At 42.1% G+C, this 23,482-nt stretch overlaps 1 protein-coding gene across 4 annotated transcripts in view; it reads left to right on the top strand.

The window, feature by feature from the left end:
- Window positions 1–23,482, top strand: part of CCDC25 (coiled-coil domain containing 25) — a 51,724-nt gene that overhangs the window by 8,640 nt on the left and 19,602 nt on the right. For all 4 annotated transcript variants that reach the window (XM_066278576.1, XM_066278575.1, XM_066278574.1 and 1 more), the window contains 3 exons: window positions 6,317–6,356; window positions 12,347–12,398; window positions 17,729–17,804. In XM_066278576.1, the coding sequence (XP_066134673.1) occupies window positions 6,317–6,356; window positions 12,347–12,398; window positions 17,729–17,804 (168 nt within the window). The remainder of the gene's footprint in view (window positions 1–6,316; window positions 6,357–12,346; window positions 12,399–17,728; window positions 17,805–23,482) is intronic.

Here is a 23,482-nt window from a genome sequence, read left to right as displayed (position 1 = left end):
CTATTAAAAGGAAAAAGCATTCTTACATATCAAGACCACAAGATAACACAGTAGTGATAATTGTTTTACATACCTGGCAAAGACATTCCCAAATCTTCTAGTGTCTACCCCCATCCCTGTCACCGCAATGAAATGCTTAGCTTAGGATAAGGAGAGAAGCTAAATGAAATTACCTGCTAAAAGTATTGGGGCTAGCTTGCTAGGAAACCTAATAAACTGTCCCTGCTTGTTTAGTTTACCGGTTTTTATTAGAAAGCATATAAAATATTACAGAATGCAGGTTTTTTAAGCAAGGGGAGTGGGCTCATGATTCCTTTGTCTAGAGGTATACGTTACTCTCAGGACTCCAGGAGGGGAGGAAGAGTTAGAATCAATGTAGGAATTTTTAATTAAGATATGTAAACATGGTCTCCTAAAGGATCTTAAGGATGGGGAAGAGGAAGTTTTCAGATAACTTTTACCTTCTTTACTGTCTAGCAAGTAGGGGCCTTAGTCCTTCCAGAGAACTATGATTAGCTACTGACTAATTTTTGCTCCTTTAATCTCTTTCCCTAGGTTTTATTTCTTTTCAGAGAGGAGGGGTTAAGGGGGCCTGACTCTTCCTTTTAAAATACTAATGTTAACAATTTTTGCAATTCTTCAGTACCTTATCACACATTCATGTAACTAAAATAAAATTTTACAAAAAATACCCATATCATTTGCTATACCCTCTCTTTTTGGTTTTAATACATGTTTTAAAAGCTAATCTCAGCCTGCTAAATTAATTTTTTGACTTACTAAAGAATTTGAGGCCTGACCTGTGGTGGCGCAGTGGATAAAGCATTGACCTGGAAATGCTGAGGTCGCTGGTTCGAAACCCTGGGCTTGCCTGGTCAGGGCACATTTGGGAGTTGATGCTTCCTGCTCCTCCCCCCTTCTCTCTCTGTCTCTCTCCTCTCTCTCTCTCTCTCTCTCTCTCTCTCTCCCCCTCTCTCCTTTCTAAAATGAATAAATAAAATAAAATAAAATAAAAGAATTTGAACTAAAGTTTAAAAGGAAAACATTACTGGAGGGGATCACCTTTTTGAATGCAGGCATGAGGAGGAGGTGGAAGTGAAGGTCAGCTTCCTTGGTCAGGAGAGTCCTGAGCCGATGGTGCTGGCCCTGAGTGTGGAACACTGAGGGAGGAAGAAAGGAACAGCAACGGGAGAAAATGCCAGAATTACTCTCCTTCCAGCTTGGAAAACACAGCTGCTTATCTCATGGGCTAGTGTTTTAGAAAAGACAGCTCTTAAATCAGCCCAATCTGGGTTAAAATTTCAACTCCTTAGCAAAATAGCTATACAAGTATTATTCAACTATTTTACACTTGAGGACCAGTGAAAATAGAATTATTTCAGGGACTGCTAAGGCAGAAATCACCCTGAGCATAAGTGAATTTGACCAAGATCATTGGGTCTGTAACATTCATACAACATCAGGGTGTTAAACTCTTTTCATACTGGCATGAAAGTTTTGGCAGACCAGTCTGTGGGCCAGTGGGTTGAAAAACACTAAGTTATACTTAAGAACTTTAGATTTCTTAGATATAAGGAGAGGATCATGGAATGGTACCTACCGTGCGGATTAGTGAGAGTGCCTGGGTAAAGTGAGCTGTAGCGGACACTCAGAGCAGTAGTTGCTGTCACTGGAGCTCCTTTAGCTCCGCAAAGTCGCCACCTCCTCCACTGGGAACACTCCAGGGCTGGAGGATTCTGCCTCGGTATTCCGAGAGCTGGCCAAGTCACTACAGTCACCTTTCTTTAACCTCCAGGTATTGCTTTTTTTCATTTCTAAAACCATCAGTCTGTTCTAGGTGCAGTTTGAAACTGACAGCAGTTTAAACTTGATCCTTTAAAAGAGGCAAGTGTAACATTCTTCCGTATGAGACATTTGACAATGAAATAAGGCCAAAAATGAAAAGATACCAAATAGCCCTTGCCAGGTGTCTCGGTTGGAGTATTATTCCGATGTGCCAAGGTTGTGGATTCAGTCCCCAGTCACGAATCAGCCCGTGAATGCATGCATGAATGGGTGGAGCAGCAGGTGGATGTTACTCCCTCTCTCCCTCCCCCCTCTTCTTCCTTCTCCCCCCTTCTCCCCCTCTCTTTCTCCCTTCTTCCCTTTCTAAAACCAGTAAGTAATTAAAAAAACAAAGATGTCAGAGAGCAGTGATGTGATTATATAATTAGTATATGTATACTTATATTTAAAATGTGATATGAATATACTCTAGTATTATGATATATAACATGATATGTAATTATTAAACAAATATAGGTATAAATCAGATCTATATAAACAGTTTGGAATCTTGCTATACAGCAGAATCAGTATAAGCAAGACTATCACATCCTAGCCAAGAGAAAAAACCAAAATAGAATAATGTAATTCATTTATCAAGTTTTTCATTATAATGATTTTATGACATTGACTCCATGTGTGTATGTGGCTTAATGGAGAAGCTGTTATATCAATACTAGAGTTCTATATATCTCCTAGTAACCCATGAATTATCATAGGTAGTTTGTATTTTCTCCTCAGCATCCTCCTGATGAATGTAACTGAAGAGGGGATGCTACTTTCCTATATTAAATTGAACAATAAGGCACAGTTATAAGAGCCATGGTTTTATCTGCAGCAGATGTGGATCCAAACCTGACCAGATCTTTTCTTTCTACCACATCCAGTGTACAAACCCAAGATGGGTTACTGAGCAGCACTTTAAGCAGAGCTGCTGTGTGTGGTTGTGCAGCTCGTATTGGGGGGAAGGAGCGGGTTTTCTGTATTTTGTAATGTGAAGGGCGACCTTGATTCTGGTTCATGCCCATGGACTGCCAGTGGTTCTGACTGACAAGAGGCAGCCGTGCCAGTGACATTCTGGCCATATCTCTTGTTCGTTCACTTCCATTTACTGTTTGCTGGGTCTGTTTCTGCCAGCCTCCATGGATATCCAAAGAGGAAGATTTAGTCTGGGTTTTCACAGTATTCAGTGGGAGGTACACATTAAAATATGTGTGGGCCACTAGCTGTGAACCTCAAATTGTTTTGAAAAGTAAAGCCTATAAGAATATGGGCAAATACATTAATATTAATAGCAAGTATTGTATAAGTGGAGGAGGCAGAGTAAACGTGATTAGGGAGAGCTGAGAAGACTTTGTGGAGGAGTTGAATAGGATGGGCTAGATTGTGGAATCCTTTATTCTTTGTTTTAGTCTCTTATTTCATTCATTCATTCACTTATTTATTTAGTGGAATCCTTTAAATGACCTTTGGAGGAATTTATATCCACAAATATAAATATAGATATAGAATTTATTTCTACATATGTAAGTTTAGATTCTATCTAGAGTTCACTGGAGTGGTGTTTTATTGTTATTAAAATATATGTAGGAAAACTCTATGTATATAACACTGTTCCCCCAAGAACTTTTGGAATTATTTGGAGACGTCAGCTTTCCTATTTGGCTTTGTAAGAAGCAAATAACATTTTTAAAGCACCCTGTCCTCTAGTGCTTCTAGCACATCACACTTATTTGTAATAACCTTGATGACTTCAGACTGGGCTGGATGGACGATAAATGATTTTTTTTTTTTTTTTTTTTTACAGAGTCAGATAGACAGGGACAGAGAGAGATGAGAAGTATCAATCATTAGTTTTTCGTTGCGCATTGCGACACCTTACTTCATTGATTGCTTTCTCATATGTGCCTTGACTGTGGGCCTTCAGCAGACCAAGTAACCCCTTGCTCAAGCCAGCGACCTTGGGTCCAAGCTGGTGAGCTTTTGTTTAAACCAGATGAACCTGCACTCAAGCTGGCGACCTCGGGGTCTCGAACCTGGGTCTTCCATATCCCAGTCTGACGCTCTATCCACTGCGCCACCGCCTGGTCAGGCTATAAATGAATTTTTAATTGAATTATTTACTTTCACTAAAAAGTTTTCAGGTGTGTTTCTTTTATTAGCCAGCAGGTGTCACCAGGGTGCCAAACATTACCTGAGGAAGAGGTTTTTTGATTTCCCTTCACTTTTTCTAATTACCTGTTGGCTGTTTGCTCAGCTTTCCACTTAAACTACCTAGTAGAAAGCCCTTCACAGCCTAATGGTATCTGCAGTTGCTAAGAGTACCCTTATGCAGAGTTCATCATCCTTTTCTGTTTCTGGGAAATAAAGACCCCAATGAAGCTAGGTTATACTTTCTTGGGTACATTTTAAATCATCATATTTGAATTCTTTTGCTTACCTTACAGTTTTTACCTTTGTGTATAATATTTTACTGCTTCTGTATTAAACACACTTAGTAATTACTCATGTGGCTATTAGAAGTACAGGATGGGGCAAAAGTAGATTTATAGTTATGAGTACATGAAACAGTTCTTGTATTATTAATTATTATACTATTTTCCATATGAATAACTGTAAACCTACTTTTGCCCCACTCTGTATGTATGGATTTAACCTTTCTGTGGTGATGTATATTGTTAACCTTAACCTGTATACATTTTGAATACTTACCTTTTAGAAATACCCCTTAAGGAAATAATCTAGAATATGGATATATTTACTTAAAAATATATATTGAAGCATTCATAATTGTAAACAACCTAAAAGTCAACAGTAGAAAGTTTGATAGGATTGTCATTGTTCCCAAAGAACTTTTTAAAATCTATTTTACCCAACATACATAGTTTAAAATTTTAATTACTAACAGAATGCTTGTAATTAAAAACATCAGTTCCGGCCCTGGCCAGCGTCGGCCTGGCGTGCAGAAGTCCCGGGTTCTATTCCCGGCCAGGGCACACAGGAGAAGCACCCATCTGCTTCTCCTCCCCTCCCCCTCTCCTTCCTCTCTGTCTCTCTCTTCCCCTCCTGCAGCCAAGGCTCCATTGGAGCAAAGATGGCCCGGGCACTGGGGATGGCTCCTTGGCCTCTGCCCCAGGCGCTAGAGTGGCTTTGGTCTCAACAGAGCGACCCTCCGAGGGGCAGAGCGTCGCCCCCTGGTGGGCGTGCCGGGTGGATCCCGGTCGGGCGCATGCGGGAGTCTGTCTGACTGTCTCTCCCCGTTTCTAGCTTCAGAAAAATACAAAAAAAAAAAAAAACCACATCAGTTCTGTATCACTACCCCATCCTTTTTTTTTTTTTTTTTTTTAATTAAAAAAATTTTTTTTTAGGTTTTATTTACTGATTTTAGAGAGAAAGGCAGAGGGGAGGAACAGGAAGCATCAACTTGTAATTGTTGCTTTTTGCATGTGCCTTGACCAGGCAAGCCTGGGGTTTCGAACTGGTAACCTCAGTGTTCCAGGTCAATGCTCCATCCACTGCACCACCACAGGCCAGGCTCCTTACCCCATCCTTTCCAATACCTATGTTCCACCACCACCCCCGAGACAGTTACTTTTAACATTTAGCAATTTATTTTTATTTTTATGTGACAGAATTTTAGGTTTTTTTATTTTCTTTTTTATACTTCCAGTGGTTGTTTCATTCCTTAATTTTCAACAATTTTATAATTGAGAGTTTTTTCCTAAGAAGTAAAATGTAATTCAACGGCTTTAAAATTTTAGCAAAGCCGTCACATACAAGTGTTATTACAGTGAATCATTTGTAAGATATCATCTAACTTCTCAGCTGCTCTGATGTGTCAGTTTTGTTATCTTCAAATAGAAATCTCTTGAACTTCAGATCATAAGTAGTATTATAAAAAAAATTTTTTTCCTTAAGTGAGAAGCAGGAAAGCAGAGAGCCTGACTCCTACATATGCCTAGGCCGGGATCCACCCAGCAAGCCTGCTACCAGGCGATGCTCTGCCAGTCTGGGGCCCATGCTCTGTTGCTCAGCAACCAAGCTATTTTAGCACCTGAGGCAAGGCCTTGGAGCCATCCTTAGCACCCTCACCCAACTTGCTCCAACTGAGCCATGGCTACAGGAGAGGAAGAGAGAGATTGAAAGAGAAGGGAGAGTGGGAGGGGTGGAGAAGCAGATGATAGCTTCTCCTGTGTGCCCTGACCAGGAATCGAACCTGGGATAATGATATACCAGGCCAACACTACCACTGAGCCAACTGGCAATGGCCATTATAAAAAATTATAACAGTTATAATCACCCAGTTGTAAATCTATTTTTATAGAATTTTCATGCATCAAAGCCTATCTGAATTACTCTTTTCTTCATTAAGGAAGGGAAAAAAGTTGTGGAAAGGATTGCTATTTCTCCCCTTTCCGATTATATGTAAACTCTGGCATATTTTTAGTTGACAGATTTTTACCTTTTGTTGTTCTCTTATGTCTCCCTGTAGATGAGGATCTAATAAAGTATGGCTGGCCTGAAGATATTTGGTAAGTAGCAATTTTGGTTTTGCTTTTAATGGTTTATCATTTACTTTATTTAGAGTTGTCCAACTGCCTGACTCCTACGATTAAAACTAGAACTTGTGCTTTGTATTTTATTAATGAATGTTCAGTGGCAGATAGCTGACTGCCAGCTACTTTCTTTCATAATTACCATCTGAACTGGAAAGATATCTTAGGGTTAGATCTCAGACCTGTGAAGGCCTCCGGACGTAGGCTTTCTTTTGTCTCCTGTGTGTCTCCTCGTGGTAAGTTACTGAGACCACTGCACATACACGTCCAGTGTGCTCTTCTTGAGTGGATGTGTGAGGGCTTCACAAGAAGCATTGAAGAAAATAGACACAGGCTTCCATGCAGGTGGACTGTGAAGAGCATCTGACCAGATCCAGCTTTAAAGACAACACAGACTGGGTTTCCTTTGTCTTCTGACTCCCTCATGAGTTTAGCCCTGTCTTCATCCAGCCCCTATCCTTCTTTCTAAAATAATTTATGGACAATTAAATAATAATACATACTCCTTAAGTCTCCTTTCAAGATCATTTATTATGCTGCTCACAAAACCTAGTCCAAAAAAACCCAACAAAGTAAATAAACAAAAAAAGACCTGTTCATTTTAGATGAATTCTGCTCTTTTTCTAACTGCCCTAGAACACCATGTTGGTTTTTCTGCCACTTGCATGGACTCCTGGTACTTTGTTTTTCTTTCTTGTGATATTCTCAAACTCAGTGTGCTTATTTTTTTTATATTCAACTTCCACCACTCATTCTGAATCTTGTGATATCTCTCTCTTGGAGCCTAATTCTACCTGTCGACAGCTCCTAATGTACCCACTAGGTGCTCTTCCTAAAGATCCTGTTGCTTTAATGATAGTAATTATAAACATTTATTGAGCACTGAACTATATGTCAAATACAGATAAGTGTTTACCTCCGTTAATACATCTAGTTTCACAACAACCCTGAGAAATTGTTACTGATACTATGCCCATTTTTCAGATAAAGTAAGCAAAGGCTAAGAGAAACTGCATAGGTCTGGTTGTTGCTGGTCCCCAGCTGGCCATGGTTCTAAAGCACTGCTTCTCTGTCCCTCTAAGCTGCTGCCCGTGGCTGCAGGCCACTGCTTTCTTCCCTTGCACTGTGGCTCTGGCTCTCTCTTGGACCTCTTTTCTCCACCTGCTGTGCCAAGTCTTTCACTTAAGTCCCTATAGTGACAGAGTTTAAGTGACCACTTTTCAGAAGAGTTGGTTGATTTTCAGTAAGGTGTACAGCATGGAACACTTAGTAGGGAAAATATTACAGACTAACTGACACTGCCCTTAGGCTTGGTGTGCTTACTCTTTCTATCCCAGACCTGTCTGCAGGCACTGCTGTAGGGTGCCTCCCCTCTTACTCCAGCCTGCCCCATTATGAAGGGGCCAGTTCATGATCCCAGTGGAAATGATTCCTGTCTGTCTACCCTCTCCAAAGTCCACATGCCAGGGAACCAAAAGGCCCTAGGACCTGAGGAATTTTAAGTTGTTTTATTTTTTTTTTTACCCCCTGTTCCAGCACAATGACCTGTCTTCTCACATCATATATGTCGTTGAGATAGTGCACAATACTCCCTTACCTCACGTGGGCAGTTTGCACTGTTGAGGGCTTCTGGTTTGGTTGCTGCCTACCTTCCTAAGATCCTAGACTGTAAGCCCCATGAGGACAGTAATCTGTTTTGGTTAGTAGTTCCCAGTACCTAGCATAGGACCTGGCTTATAGGTGTTCAGTAATGGTTTTTTTCTTTTTCTTTTTTTTTTTTAAGTGAGAGAGTGGTAAAAACAAAGAGAAAGGCAGGTAGTGTGAGAGATGAGAAACATCAATTCACAGTTGTGTCACTTTAGTTTTCATTCATTGCATCTCATACATTCCTTGACCAAGGGGCCAGTGACCCCTGGCTCAAGCCAACGACCTTGCTGTTTCCAACCTGGGACCTCAGCATCCCAGATCAATGCTCTATCCACTACACCACCTCTAGTCAGGCTATTTGATGACTTCTCAGTTAACAAGCTCTCCCACTGTCTAGAAATTGTCTCCACTGGACATTTCTTCACAGGAACTGCATTCTGGTTTTCTCCATTTTGAGCACTTGTCACCTCAAGCTGGATTATTTCAGTTATCCTTAGAGCCCAAAGATCTCCAGACTCTGTCAGGGGAAAAAAGAATGTTTGCACCTGTTACATAGTTATCTATTGTCAATTTGACATGTCAGGTTTGAGGCAGAAATATCTGCATAGGAAAGGTTATATATTCGGGTCACCAAGTGAGTCGATTTACCACAGTTAGGAAAAATTAAATAGCCTGACCAGGTGATGGTGAAGTGAATAAAGCATTGACCAGGGACACAGAGGACCCAGGTTAAAAACCCCCAGGGTCGCCCTGGCCGGTTTGCTCAGTGGTAGAGCGTCGGCCTGGTGTGCAGAAGTCCCGGGTTCAATTCCCGGCCAGGGCACACAGGAGAAGCGCCCATCTGCTTCTCCACCCCTCCCCCTCTCCTTCCTCTGTCTCTCTCTTCCCCTCCCGCAGCCGAGGCTCCATTGGAGCAAAGATGGCCCGGGCACTGGGGATGGCTCCTTGGCCTCTGCCCCAGGCGCTAGAGTGGCTCTGGTCGCGGCAGAGCGACCCCGGAGGGGCAGAGCATCGCCCTCTGGTGGGCGTGCTGGGTGGATCCCCGTCGGGCGCATGCGGGAGTCTGTCTGACTGTCTCTCCCCATTTCCAGCTTCGGAAAAATACACACACACACACACACACACACACACAAAAACAAAAAACAAAAAAAACCCCAGGGTCGTCGGGCGCATGCGGGAGTCTGTCTTGACTGCCTCCCCGTTTCCAACTTCAGAAAAATATAATACAAAATAAATAAATAAAAAACAAACAAAAAAAACCCCCAGGGTCACTGGCTTGAGCGTGGGAACATAGACATGACCCCATGGTTGCTGGCTTGAGCTCAAAGGTCGCTGGCTTGAGCAAGGGGTCACTGGCTCAGTTGGAGCCTCCTGTCAAGGCATGTAGGAGAAAGCAGTCAATGGACAATGAAAGTGCGCAACTATGAGTTGATGCTTCTCATCTCTTTCCTTTCCTGTCTGTCCCTGTCTGTCTGTCTCTCCCTCGCTAAAAAAAAAAAATTAAATAAGTGGAAGAGAAATTTCCAGTTTTCAACTTAATGCACTTCATGTGTTATGACTTGGGTTTTTCATTTTGTTAACGTTGACTCTCTCCTGGATGCTGCCTAAACAAATTGGTGCCTGCTGATACCTAGACATCTTTTACCCTTTTTGACACTCTTAAGTAGTCTTGAGATTAATGACTGTTATTGAAAGTGATTGACTTACTTTCAGAAGCTGATGTGAGCTGGAAGAGCCCTAAATTTAAGACCTGTTCTGCTGCATGAGCTGTTAATCCTGGAAACATTCCTGGGCTTGCTAAGAAGGGTGCAGTTGATCTACATTCCAGGGCAGGTTTTCCTGGTTCACTGCTTCGATCTGGTTTTTTACCTCTGAATGTCGACATCTGAGTTTATACCAGGAAACTTTCTGAGGTGCCCTGTAATCAAATTTTTTTTCACAGTAAATGAGAATGGAGCTAAATTCACCTTAATACAAAGGAAAATAGAAGTAATGTACATTTACTGCCTCCAAACTCCCTAATGACTTTTTCTAGAGATCCCACTAGAAGGAGTTAAACGACCCAGCTTCTAAGGCCCTGCATCTCTTCATCCTCAGGTCACTGATGCTCACTTGCTGAAATTTAGTCTCTGCACACGGTAAAGGTAATAGTGATTAAGCAGGGGGAGGAAGCTAACACAGAAGAGGGGACCAGGGAACCAGCCGGCATAAGTTAAACTTCGAGTAAGCATTTTGGGAGGTTTGAAAGGACTTTTTAAGGAAGATAGTTTATTTACAGAGCTGGGTTTTTGTTTTGTTTTGTTTTGTTTTTTTTAGCGGGAGAGACAGGAAGGGAGATGAGAAGCATCAACTTGTAGCTGCAGCACTTTAGTTCATTGATTGCTTCTCATACGTGCCTTGACTGGGGGGCTCCAGCTGAGCCAGTGACCCCTTGCTCAAGCCAATGATTTTTGGTCTCAAGCCAGTAACAATGAGATCATGTTGATCCCCAGCTCAGGCCGGCAACCTTAGGGTTTTGAATCTAGAACCTCAGCGTTCTATGCACTGTGCCACCACCAGGCAGGCAGAGCTAACGTTTTTGTGTATTTCTTTTAGTAAAATTTGACATCAGAGGCCATTAAGAAAAAGCAGAATTTAGTTGAGCTATAATGTGTCTATAGGAGAGCTGTTGTAAATAGAGAAGTGGATTAAACAAGTTAGAATGGGAAAATTTACTTCTCAGCTGAGCTCTCTTACTAATGGCCTAGTTTCCTAAGATCTTGAAAGAGAGTAGTGAGATATGTAATTTATAGATCTGCAAAAAAACAAACCAACAAAACATTTTCTGGGTGGGAGGAAATGCCAAGCTGAAGATGATAATCTATAGGAATCTCTTACATGGAATGCAAATGAGTCAGTGAACGGTTAGAATAAATAAATCAAACTAAGATGTTTTACTCATTTCTGACTATTAGTTTTGATTAAGAATAAAGCTAAACATCATCATAGGCTGCCAAAAATGCATAATATTTTCCTGTATCCAAAGTGACTAGCAAGATGCTTAACCTCTTTAAAGAGGACCTTTATATAGAATCACACTCTATGAATGTGTGGCTATTTCACTTCTAAAAAATACATTAATGCTAAGAAAATGTCTAGGAAATATATAATATAATGGTGTGTAATGGTACCTCCTTAGGATTTTTATTTTTATTATTATTATTATTATTATTATTAATTTTTAGAGAGAGAGAGAGAAGGGGGAGGAGCAGAAAGCATCAACTCTCATGTGCCTTGACCAGGCAAGCCCAAGATCGCACCTTAGGGTTTTACTGTATAGTCTTCAGTCTGGAAAGGTTAGGACTCTGGAGGATGTAACTAAAGTTAACAGAATCACAGTGACAATCATGTGTTATTGTCATTTAATGCTAGGATTCTGGGAGCATCTCTGTGTTATAAAGAGAGAATGTCAACTTCATTTGGTGAATTATAAATATGAGAAACTTAGTATCACAAAATGTTCAATGAGGAGAAAAAGTTTATTTTTAAAAGAATTAAGTGAGTGGTGATAGCACCTTAATGAAAGGTAAATTTAGGACTTGGGGCAAAGGGCATTCTGAATGTTTTTAGGACAGAGTCATAAAGGGCAGTCACCTTGCCCTCCAGGAGATATATGTTAGTGCCATCCCTGGATATAAGGCTGGGCGAATTGTTGCACTGACCCATTTTATTATGTCTGTTCACTGTCTTCATTCCTCACCTAACTCTTCTAACTCTACTTGATGTTCTCTCTGGATTGTTTTGCCTTTGCTTGAAATTTAGGGTGTCCCCAACCAAACTCCTCATCTTTTTCTCGAAACTGGTGCCCTCTCCAACTGTAAGCTGTTTCTGTCAGTCCTGCAAGTCCCCCAGGCTTACAGCACTGGAGTCTTGCTGACTACTTTCCTTCCTTTCTCTTCTCCACTGAAATTCCTTTCCCTGTTTTCTCTAAGTCCTGTGCTTCAGTCAGAGGCCCACCAAAGCTCAGTGTGCCAGTGAAGCCTTTGGTCACTGATAGTGCTTTCTCGCTTGAAGTAGCACCCATCCCAGAGCATGTAACATTTACTGTCTCTAGTACTCATCCTGACACTTCGTCTCACACAGCTGCAAAACTTGCCATGTTTCTCTCTCCTGGAGAAGAGTGAGCCTTGTGGAGGTGGTAACTTTTATACTCCCCATGGTGCTGAGTGTGTCTTAGGCACTGAGTTAATACTGTCTAAATTGGAGTGCTCTAAGTGCAAGTGGCCCAAGGAGATGGTTGTCTTGTAAGTCGTGCTAAAAGTGGTTTTCATTCTTTGTAGGTTTCATGTGGACAAACTCTCTTCAGCTCATGTATACCTTCGCTTACATAAGGTAACTGGATTTAAACATGGACTCATGACTTTGTCTTTTGTGATGGGTATCATATCCTGTCCTCTATCCTTTTTTTCTGCAATTAAATTGCTTAAAGTAATAAATATGTACAAAAGTTTGAAAATTTGCAAATAAAGAACTGTCTTCCCCCTGACCCAGAAAATCAGGTTCTGGTGATTTTGAGACCTGGGGACAGTACCTGTGTCCCAGCTAGAAGCACAGCCTTTCCCGCCAGTTCAGATGTGTTGTCTGTCGCCTCTGGCTCTCCCCCTTTCATTTCCATTGACACTGCTGGACTTTCTGTCTTCTGCAGGGGAGATCATGTGGTTTTCCTGCCTCACCAAGGGCAGGTGTTCCCAGTTATTAGGGGCTTTCGGAGGTTTAAAACAGCATTATATTAGTGAGAGGAAAAGATTTATAGTTGAATTAGAATGTATATACATTTGTTATATGTGTTGCTTTTTTAAGTGTTTTATTTTAGAATGATTTTAGATTACAGAAAAGTTGTAGAGAGAGTACAGAATTCCCATGTACTGCACACACAATTTCCCTCATTGTTGGCATCTCATATTGCCATGGTAGATTTGTCAACTTAGAAACCAACATTGGTACATTACTGTTAACTAAACTACAGACTCTATTTTGATTTCATCAGTTTTTCCATTAACGTTCTCTTTCTGTTCCGGGATCCAGTCCAGGGTCCCACGTTGCATTTAGTTGTCCTGTCTGCCCAGTCTTTGGTCTGGGACAGTTTCTCACTCTTTCCCTTTTTTTCATGACCGTGGCAGTTTGAGAAGTATTGGGCAAGTATTTTATATTGGGTTTATGTTTTTGTCATGAGTAGACTGAGTTATGGGTTTGGGGTAGAATAACACAGAGGCCCTCTTCCCTGACAGAGCTGGAAATGTGTGTGTTTGTGTGTGTGTGTATACACAAATATGTACTAACCCATGTACATACTCATATGAACTCATATGAACAATTGTTTTGTACCTCTCCATCTGTATCCACGTTAAGCTAAACAGGACCTCATACTAATGTCTGTCAGATCCATTACTACATGGGCTATTCTTGCTGTTCCCCTTGCTTCAGACAGTGAGAAGCCTGGCTCCCATTGGCCACCATTCATTTGCTTATTTATTTTTGACTCCAATATATGTGTAAGTGGTTTCAGATTTGTTAACCCGCTTCCCCTTACAAAACGACTTTATCAACTAAAGTGCAGTGTTTATGTGCAGTTGTTTTTTGGGTGTTTTTGCCTTATAGCTTCCAGTCAAAACAGCTTTCCAGAGTTTGTTTATATAATATATAAGCCGCTCCCCGGCAACCCCCTTCAGGGATGTTGTGTCCTACAACAATTAGATTCTTTTGTCTCAGTTCACATGACATCCTGGCTGATTGTATTACTTCTTAAAGTGACAATTTTATAAACTTTTTTATGTTACAGTGTATTTTCATATTTATTTTTTTGGCTGACTGCGTTGAGTTGGCAGTATGCCCCAATGAATATGAAAGTTTCTATGTCAAACTCTAGGTTTAGTTTTCAGCATTGTGGCTTGCCAACAAGAAATACATTTTTATAAACTACTTTCTAGGTTTTATTTATTTATTTATTTATTTATTTTTTAAAGAGTAATTCTCAGAAATGGATTTACTAGGTCAAAAGATACAAACAGTTTGGTACCTCCTTACATACCACAAAGCTCTCTGAAAGCATTGTGCTAAATTATAATGCTATCAGAAAAATAGAGGTTTTCCAAACACTTTGGGGAATTTTCTAACTTGTGAGCAACCTTTTGACCATTTGTGCTATTTCATTATGGTTATAATAGTCATTTCTTAATTTGCTAGCAAGGTTAAACATTGTACCCCATCTTGACTCGTGCTTTTGTTTTTTTTAAGAACTATACTATATAAAGAAAATCAGGAAAATTATGAACTCTGCCTGAACAAAATTCTGAATTCTCCTAGGCCACTTCTTGCCATTTTGGAACTATTTTAAGTTTAGAAGAAATAGAGCGTGGTGTTACCAAGTTCCCTTTGGTTCATGTTAAAAGTTTTTCCTTTGAGTTCTGTTGTGTTAAAAAATGGAAAGAATGGTGGTTGCCCCAAGCTCACATTACCACCAATTATTAGTTGTTTGAACAGAAGTTTTAGTAATATTTTCTTTTGGAAGCACATAATGTGCTCAATAAAAATATATGCTCTTTAAGGAACTCTTACCTGGTTGATCTCCTGCAGTAAATAGCACAGTCCTTTGTAGACACCAAGTAAGTGTTGGAGATAAAGTGGGACTAAGTGGTTCTAAACCCACTGGATTTGAATCCTGGCTTTGCTGCTTGCGATGTGACTTTGAGCATATTATTTAACTGTGCCCGTATTGTCATCTGTAAAAGGGAGCTAACAGAACTGGTTCTGCTGGGTCATTGTGAGGATTAAATGAGCTTGCCTATCTGAAGCACTTAGAATAAAACCTACCACATGCTAAGCACTATATGTGTTAATTGTGTGTGTGTGTGTGTGTGTGTGTGTGTGTGTGTGTGTGTGTGTGACAGAGACAGAGACAGAGAGAGGGACAGATAGGGACAGACAGACAAGAGAGAGATGAGAAGCATCAGTTCTTCGTTGCGGCACCTTGGTTGTTCATTGATTGCTTTCTCATAGGTTCCTTGACTGAGGGGCTACAGCAGACCGAGTGACCCCTTGCTCAAGCCAGTGACCTTGGGCTCAAGCTGGTGAGCCTTGCTCAAACCAGATGAACCTGTACTCAAACTGGCGACCTCGGGGCTTCGAAACTGGGTCCTCCAAGTCCCAGTCTGACGCTCTATTCACTGTGCCACTGCCTGGTCAGGCAATTCTTTTTTTTTTTTTAAAGATTTTTACGTTTATTGATTTTAGAAAGAAAGTAGAAAGGGAGGAAAAGCGAGAAGTATCAGCTCCTAGTTGCTTCACTTTAGTTGTTTATTGATTGATTGATTGTTGTTGTTTGTGCTTTGACAGGGCTAGCCCAGGGTTTCCAACTGAGAACCTCAGTGTTCCAGGTTGATGCTCTGTCCACTGCACCACCACAGGCCAGGCCAATTTTTTATAATTGAATTCAGTTAACTTCAACCCAAACCTTGAAGATCATAGATATTCAGCTGTCCTCTTTCCTAAGCTTCTTTGATTTTTAACAACCCAAAGACAATTCTCCTTATCTAGAGGTTTCTTATTAACATAGATGGCACAAAGCCCGCAGTTAAGGTTCTTACCTTTACATCTTCAGAGTACCTTAGACTCTCCACTCAGTTTGTTTTCTCTGAGTTTATGCATAATGCTAATGAGTTTTTTTCCCTCATTTTATATTAGAAGTTGCAAAAGTGGAAGCAGAGATTGCTGCAGGAATAGTGACAGCCACAGGTAGTAAGAAGGGGGTATTGGGACAGCCTGACATCAAGGCCAAGAAACTAAGGTTTCCACAAGAATTCTGTAAGCACCATGCTCTGGCACCACGTCTTAGAGCAGGGGTCCCCAAACTTTTTTTTTTTTTTTTTTTGTATTTTTCTGAAGCTGGAAACGGGGAGAGACAGTCAGACAGACTCCCGCATGTGCCGACCGGATCCACCCGGCACGCCCACCAGGGGCGACGCTCTGCCCACCAGGGGGCGATGCTCTGCCCCTCCGGGGCGTCGCTCTGCCACGACCAGAGCCACTCTAGCACCTGGGGCAGAGGCCAAGGAGCCATCCCCAGCGCCCGGGCCATCTTTGCTCCAATGGAGCCCTGGCTGCGGGAGGGGAAGAGAGAGACAGAGAGGAAGGGGGGGGGGGGGTGGAGAAGCAAATGGGCGTTTCTCCTATGTGCCCTGGCCGGGAATCGAACCCAGGTCCCCCGCACGCCAGGCCGACGCTCTACCGCTGAGCCAACCGGCCAGGGCCGGGTCCCCAAACTTTTTACACAGGGAGCCAGTTCACTGTCCCTCAGACCGTTGCAGGGCCAGACTATAAAAAAAAAACTATGAGCAAATCCCTATGCACACTGCACATATCTTATTTTAAAGTAAAAACAACAAAACGAGAACAAATACAATATTTAAAATAAAGAACAAGTAAATTTAAATCAACAAACTGACCAGTATTTCAATGGGAACTATGCTCCTCTCACTGACCACCAATGAAAGAGGTGCCCCTTCCGGAAGTGCGGCGGGGGCGGATAAATGGCCTCGGGACCGCATGCGCCCACCGGGCCGTAGTTTGGGGACCCCTGTCTTAGAGCATAGTTCTAGTGCTGCGTTTATCTCTCAGCTCTATCACTTAAGTAGATATGTGGGACCTTGGCCCAACTACTTAACCTTACTAAGCGTCATTTTCTTCATTGGTAAAGTGAGGCTCATACTCTCCATTTCATATGACTATTTACATAGGTAGTTATTGTTTTGTATTTTTAAATTATTTATTTTGATTTATTTAGCATAAGGTCAGCCAGCTGCTCTGTATTGTGGAAGCCCTTGAAGGCATCATTGTCACTATATTATAGCTTAGTATAATGGTTGATATTCATAATGATGTCATTGCGTTAGCAAGACGTTAAATTTTGCATCTTCTATGGTCAAGGATTACACAGGATGAGATGCACCATTAAAGGAGTTACAAACTTGAATCACTTAGTTTTGGATCCAAATTTATGTTTTTTTAAGAGGTTCTCATTTAAAATGGTCAATACACAAAATGTAGAAACATAATGGAATACACTTAATTTATCTCAAATATCTGTGTAGGTAGAACAATGTATTTCTAGACAGAAGTGATTCTGTAATCCCATGCCTAGTAGGAGCCAGTACTGAGTTGATTTCCACTTGCTCTTGCCACTGAAATATTTATGTTCTTCTAGAGTGGCTTTGCTTATTCAGCTTTGACTTTGATACAGTATCTGGAGAGAAAAGAATCAATATTATTTCTCCCTTATAGTGGATGGTTTTATTTAACACACCAAGAGTTTGCTTCCTGACTAAGGCTGAGGGTAGATGATCTACTAGATGTTTGAGATCTAAAACTATAAGATGTCGCTTTGAGAGGAAGGTCGTAGGGACCTCAGCTAAGAAGACATACAGTTGTCAAAAATTGGCACCATTTCCCCACAAGGTTTCTAGAAGTAAAAATAAGTAGAAGAAGAGAAATTATTCAGACATAGATAAACACTCCTGTAACAGACTTTATTGCTCAGTGTTCTGAAATACAATTGAAGAGCCCCTGCTTTTAATAAAATTGCCTGGTAAGGCAGCAAAGCCCAATGAGTGCTCTAGTATTGACCAGTAACAAAGTAGTGGACCATTTGTTTTGTTTTTGTGTTTCAGGGGGAGACGATAGAAGACATTCCAAAGGAAGTATTGATGGACTGTGCCCATCTTGTGAAGGCTAATAGCATTCAAGGTCAGTTTTCCTGGTGGTGTTTCCAAAACTAGCATGGATTTCTCTGTGTCTGAAATGGATTACCTTTTAGAGAACATGTTCGTGATTTTGGCTTGTGCCAAAGGATTGACATGTAATATGCCTTTGCCCTGTTTCGTTCTCTTCAGATGGCAGTTCTGCTACCTACCAAAAAACAAAAACTAATCTTCCCGCTCCTCTAATGTTTATGGCCCTCTCTCAACTCTTTTTACTTTGTTTTTCTTACTTTGAATAATAGGTTGTCTGTACCTGCCTTCCCTTAAGTTATTTGTAGAGAGACTTTTGGAAATCAGGTTATGTTAATAGCTAAGCAAGAAATGTGTCCCGTGGCTTTATTTGTAGTTGTTTGATGTCTTTATTTCCACTATTTGTCATTATATACTAGAACTCAGGTCTCCAAACTCTATTGCTTTATCTTTTTCCCTTCTCTCCTTACTTTTTTTCTCCCTGTAAATTGGGAAGTTATCAAGTCAGTTGATTTTTGTCTCCCAGAGAATCTTACTTAATAGGTCTGGGTAATCCGTGAGTATCAGTGTGGTTGCAGTGCTCTCCAGGTGATTCTAGAGTGCAGGGAGGGTTGAGAAAAATTGCTATTAAGTGTTTTAGGTAGGGCTTGATACTTGTCTGTTTCTACTGTACAAAGTGTAATCTCTCAATAGTAGTATAGATTAAGGAGGACAATTACTAAGGTGGAGGTGGGAGTTAAGGGGAGCCAAGAGATGGTGTTCTGCCAAGAATGTTTGAGTTAGTAGATTGGATTTTAGGGAGAGGGTGTAGACCTAGATAGGGTAGGAGTAAGTTTGGGTATTATGAAGTTGGGGTAAGATAAGAGGGTTGGGAAGAAACAAGGTTTGGATAGAAGATGAGCATGGGGCAGACACATAGCCAACAGCAGGTGCCAGGGGTTGGTGATTATAGAACAGGAGCTGGGGAGTGTGACCTCTCCCCCATCACTTAGACTGTGCTTTCCTAGTCTAACTGGGCAGCTTTAATGAGTCAGGTAGCTTGCCAAAGAGGGTGGAAATCTTCTCTTGTAGAGCCACTGATTTGCACTCCATAAGTCATTAAATTACAGTTCGTTTTAGGACATTCCTTTTTTTTTTTTTCTGAAGCTGGAAACGGGGAGAGACAGTCAGACAGACTCCCGCATGCGCCCGACTGGGATCCACCCGGCACGCCCACCAGGGGCGTTGCTCTGCCCACCAGGGGGCGATGCTCTGCCGCGACCAGAGCCACTCCAGCACCTGGGGCGGAGGCCAAGGAGCCATCCCCAGCGCCCGGGCCATCTTTGCTCCAATGGAGCCTTGGCTGCGGGAGGGGAAGAGAGAGACAGAGAGGAAGGAGAGGGAGGGGATGGAGAAGCAAATGGGCGCTTCTCCTATGTGCCCTGGCCGGGAATCGAACCCGGGTCCCCCGCACTAGGACATTCCATTTTAATGAATATAACAGTGTCTAAGATTTATAGTTAAGATCTTCAGTTATTGGCATAAAAATGATATAAATTAAAACTGTCATTTTTTCCCTAGTGTGTTGCAACCTCTTTACATGTTCTCCTCCCCTTTCCGTGCCCCTGGCTGACAGGTGTGAAAACAGCTCCGGCCTCTTTCTTCTTGATCGCTTTATAGATTACTAGTTTTTGTTTGTTTGTTTGTTTGGTTGGTTTTTTTAAGATTTTATTTATAGATTTTACAGAGAGGAGAGAGAGAGGTCATGAAGTGAGAAGTATCAACTTATAGCTGCTTCACTTTAGTTGTTCATTGATTGGTGTGCCTTGACCGGGCAAGCCCACCGTTTTGAACAGGTGATTTCAGCGTTCCAGGTCACCACTTTATCCACTGAGCCACCACAGGTCAGACAATAAAGATGACTAGCTTTAGAGAAAACAGGAAAAGAGGAGAGAACAGTCATGATACAAAATTCCTCTTCTTCAGTCTTTCGCAGCAGCAGCTCACTTGGCAGAAAAAGGAGCTTGGCCTAAGAGTCTCACTCTTGTGAGTCAATAGCAGCGGACGTTGAGCCTTGAAGATTACTTCTGCTGTGAGATTTGCTAAGGACACTCCACTGTGTCACTGTGTAGTTAAAATATTTTCCTCCGTGGTTGACCACCTTCAGCACTGAGAACCAAGGGAGTTGGGGTGAACTTGTTTGTCTTCATAGCATCTGGTCAGCCTGTTTATTCATCTCATACTCTCTTGCCAGATTAAACTTTCTAAAGCTCAGTCTTTTCATGATGCCCCCACCTTGTCTATACAATCAAGTCCAAACTTCTAAGCTGGCATTTAAACATATCTGATCTGACTACAGAATTCTTTTTCCCTTCACATATTTCCTACTTCAGCCAAAGCAAATATTTTCTGTTTTTCTACCTTGTGCCTTTGCTATACAGACATGTGTCACTAAATGATGAGAATATGTTCTGAGAAATGCATTGTTAGGCAATTTTGTCATTGTACAAATATCACACAGTGAACTTACACAAACCTAGGTGGAATAGCCTACTACTCATGTAGCCCATTGCTCCTAGGCTACAGACCTGTACAACATGTCAATGTAGTGAATACTGTACACAGTTGTAACACAATTGTTAAGCATTTGTGTATCTAAATATAGGAAAGGCCCTGGCCAGTTGGCCCAGTGGTAGAGCATCGGCCCGGTGTGTGGAAGTCCTGGGTTCAATCCCTGGCCAGGGCACACAGGAGAAGCGCCCATCTGCTTCTCCACCCCTTACCCCTCCTTTCTCTCTCTCTCTCTCTCTCTCTCTCTCTCTCTCTCTCCCTCTCTCCCCCTCCCTTAGCCAAGGCTCTATGGAAGCAAAGTTGGCCCAGGCACTGAGGATGGCTCCATGGCCTCTGCCTCAGGTGCTGGAATGGCTCTGGTTGCAACAGAGCAACGCCCCAGATGGGCAGAGCATCGCCCCCTGGTGGGCATCCCCCACTGCCCCACCCCCACTTCTCACTTCGGAAACACACACATACATACACTATATATGACATTCATATATATATGAAAAGTACAATAAAAAATGTGGTATGAGGCCCTGGCCGGTTGGCTCAGTGGTAGAGCGTCGGCCTGGCGTGCAGGAGTCCCGGTTCAATTCCCGGCCAGGGCACACAGGAGAAGCACCCATCTGCTTCTCTGCCCCCCTCTCCTTCCTCTCTGTCTCTCTCTTCCCCTCCCGCAGCCAAGGCTCCACTGGAGCAAAGATGGCCTGGGCGCTGAGGATGGCTCTGTGGCCTCTGCCTCAGGCGCTAGAATGACTCTGGATGCAACAGAGCGACACCTCAAGATGGGCTGAGCATCGCCCCCTGGTGGGCATACCGGGTGGATCCCGGTCGGGTGCATGTAGGAGTCTGTCTGACTGCCTCCCTGTTTCCAACTTCGGAAAAATACAAACAAAAAAAAAGAAGTGTGGTATGAAAGATGAAAAATGGTGCACCTGTGTAGGGCACTTACCATGAATGGTGCTTGTAGGACTGGAAGTTGCTCTGGTTGAGTCAGTGAGTGACTGTGAGTATGAGGCCTGGTACAGTGCTGATTACTGCTGTAGCTTTATAAATACTGTATACTTATGCTACACTAAGTTTATTAAAAAAATTTTTCTTCAGTGTAACTTTAGCTTACTATAACTTTATAAACTTTACTTTTTTAACTTTTAGACTTTGTAATAACGGCTTAAAACACATTGTTCAATTGTACAAAATATTTTCTTTATAACCTTATTCTGTAAGGTTTTTATTCATTTTTAATTTATTTAAACTTTTTTTTTTTTACTTTTTAAACTTTTTCATTAAAAACAAGACACCTAAATACACATTAGCCAAAGCCTATACAGGGTCAGGATCATCAATATCACTGTCTCCCACCTGCAAGGCTTGTCCCATGGGAAGGACTTAAGGGGATGACACAAATGGAGCTGTCATCTCCGGTGACAGCAGTGCCTCCTTCTGGAACACCCCCTGAAGGACCTGCCTGAGGCTCTTCTTGAAGAAGTGTCACTCTTTCCAGAAATATGTCCATGGTGATTTGCTTGGCTTGTTTTTTATTTTTTGGATTTTTTTTCCCATCATAGATTTGCTTGTAAGCAGATAGTACACTATAAATATTAATATTTTTCTCTATTAATGAAACCTTTTGGTGTTGGAGGGGTGGTGGTCCACGTTTTCTAACTGTAAGCATCTTGTTGAAGTCTGCAAAAGTTCTGCTAAACCCTCCTTCACTGAATTTTCTTGGGGGTTCTTCATTTTCTTATCCTGAGTTTCCTGTTCTCTTGTCTCTTCAGCTATGCATTCCTGACCCATTCCAGCAACCACTTCTTAGTCATTCCTCAGGACCCACCTCCAGGGGCCTCTTAGTGTCATCCTTAACCATACCCAGGCTAAAGCTGGTTGCCGTCTCAACCACAGCCCTGTTGATTTTTGCAATCTCCTCATCCTTGGCAAATCCTTTGAAGTCATGGACGAACCTCTTGAGTGTCTTCCAGATGCCATTCATACATCGCTAGGCAATAGAAACTTTTCAAATCCATTATAATCTTATGGGACAACAGTCATGTGCGGTTCGCCATTGACCGGAATGTTTGTTATGCAGTGCATGATTGTATCATTCCCTCTGCTCTCCATTTTGTCCTTGTCAGTCATATCAAGTCCAGATCCAAGCTGAGGTTCAAGGTTCACATAATAGTTGTAGCAATAGCTAATGTTGAGTGTTAATAATATGTGTGGCATGATGTTAGAGAAATTTGACAGAGTATTCCATTCATCAACCCAACTGAGTTAGATATTATTATTGTCATTTTATAGACGGGAAAGCAAAACTTAAAGAGAATTAAGGAATTTCCCCACTGTACCAGAGCTCTATAGAGATCGCATTTGAAGTCGGCAGTCTGACTTTAAAGTGTTCTGTCTTATCTGATCAGCTCTAACCTCTCATGGGGCCTTTTCCTCCAGCTGTGAGCGACCACTGCCTTCTCTGTACCCCTTAGCATTTACCTGTTCCTTCCAGTATTCAGTGAGTTCCGCTTTTACCTGAAGTCCCTTATTCATCTGTCTGCCTCCTTTAGTCTTGGAAGGCTGGATCCATTGTTTAATCCATGTCGTATTCCCCTTGAGCATTGCAGACTTGTTAAAAACTTGATTTTTTTTTTTTGTATTTTTTCTGAAGCTGGAAACGGGGAGAGACAGTCAGACAGACTCCCGCATGCGCCCGACCGGGATCCACCCGGCATGCCCACCAGGGGGGAGGCTCTGCCCACCAGGGGGCGATGCTCTGCCCCTCCGGGCGTAGCTCTGCTGCGACCAGAACCACTCCAGCGCCTGGGGCAGAGGCCAAGGAGCCATCCCCAGCGCCCGGGCCATCTTTGCTCCAATGGAGCCTCCGCTGCGGGAGGGGAAGAGAGAGACAGAGAGGAAGGAGGGGTGGGGTGGAGAAGCAAATGGGCGCTTCTCCTATGTGCCCTGGCCGGGAATCGAACCCAGGTCCCCCGCATGCCAGGCCGACGCTCTACCGCTGAGCCAACCGGCCAGGGCCAAAAACTTGATTTTGAAAAAATCTCAAACCTACAGAGAAGTTGCAAAAAAATACTCTTCACTTAGATCCAACAATTTTTCTGTATTTGCTTTCTTTCTGTAACACTCATGAATAACATTTTTAGCTAAACTATA

This window comes from Saccopteryx bilineata, chromosome 1 (assembly GCF_036850765.1).
Source record: "Saccopteryx bilineata isolate mSacBil1 chromosome 1, mSacBil1_pri_phased_curated, whole genome shotgun sequence".
Lineage (NCBI taxonomy): Eukaryota > Metazoa > Chordata > Mammalia > Chiroptera > Emballonuridae > Saccopteryx > Saccopteryx bilineata.
The sequence above is the reverse complement of the archived record's forward strand: the minus strand, read 5'-3'. Positions and strand labels throughout refer to the sequence as shown.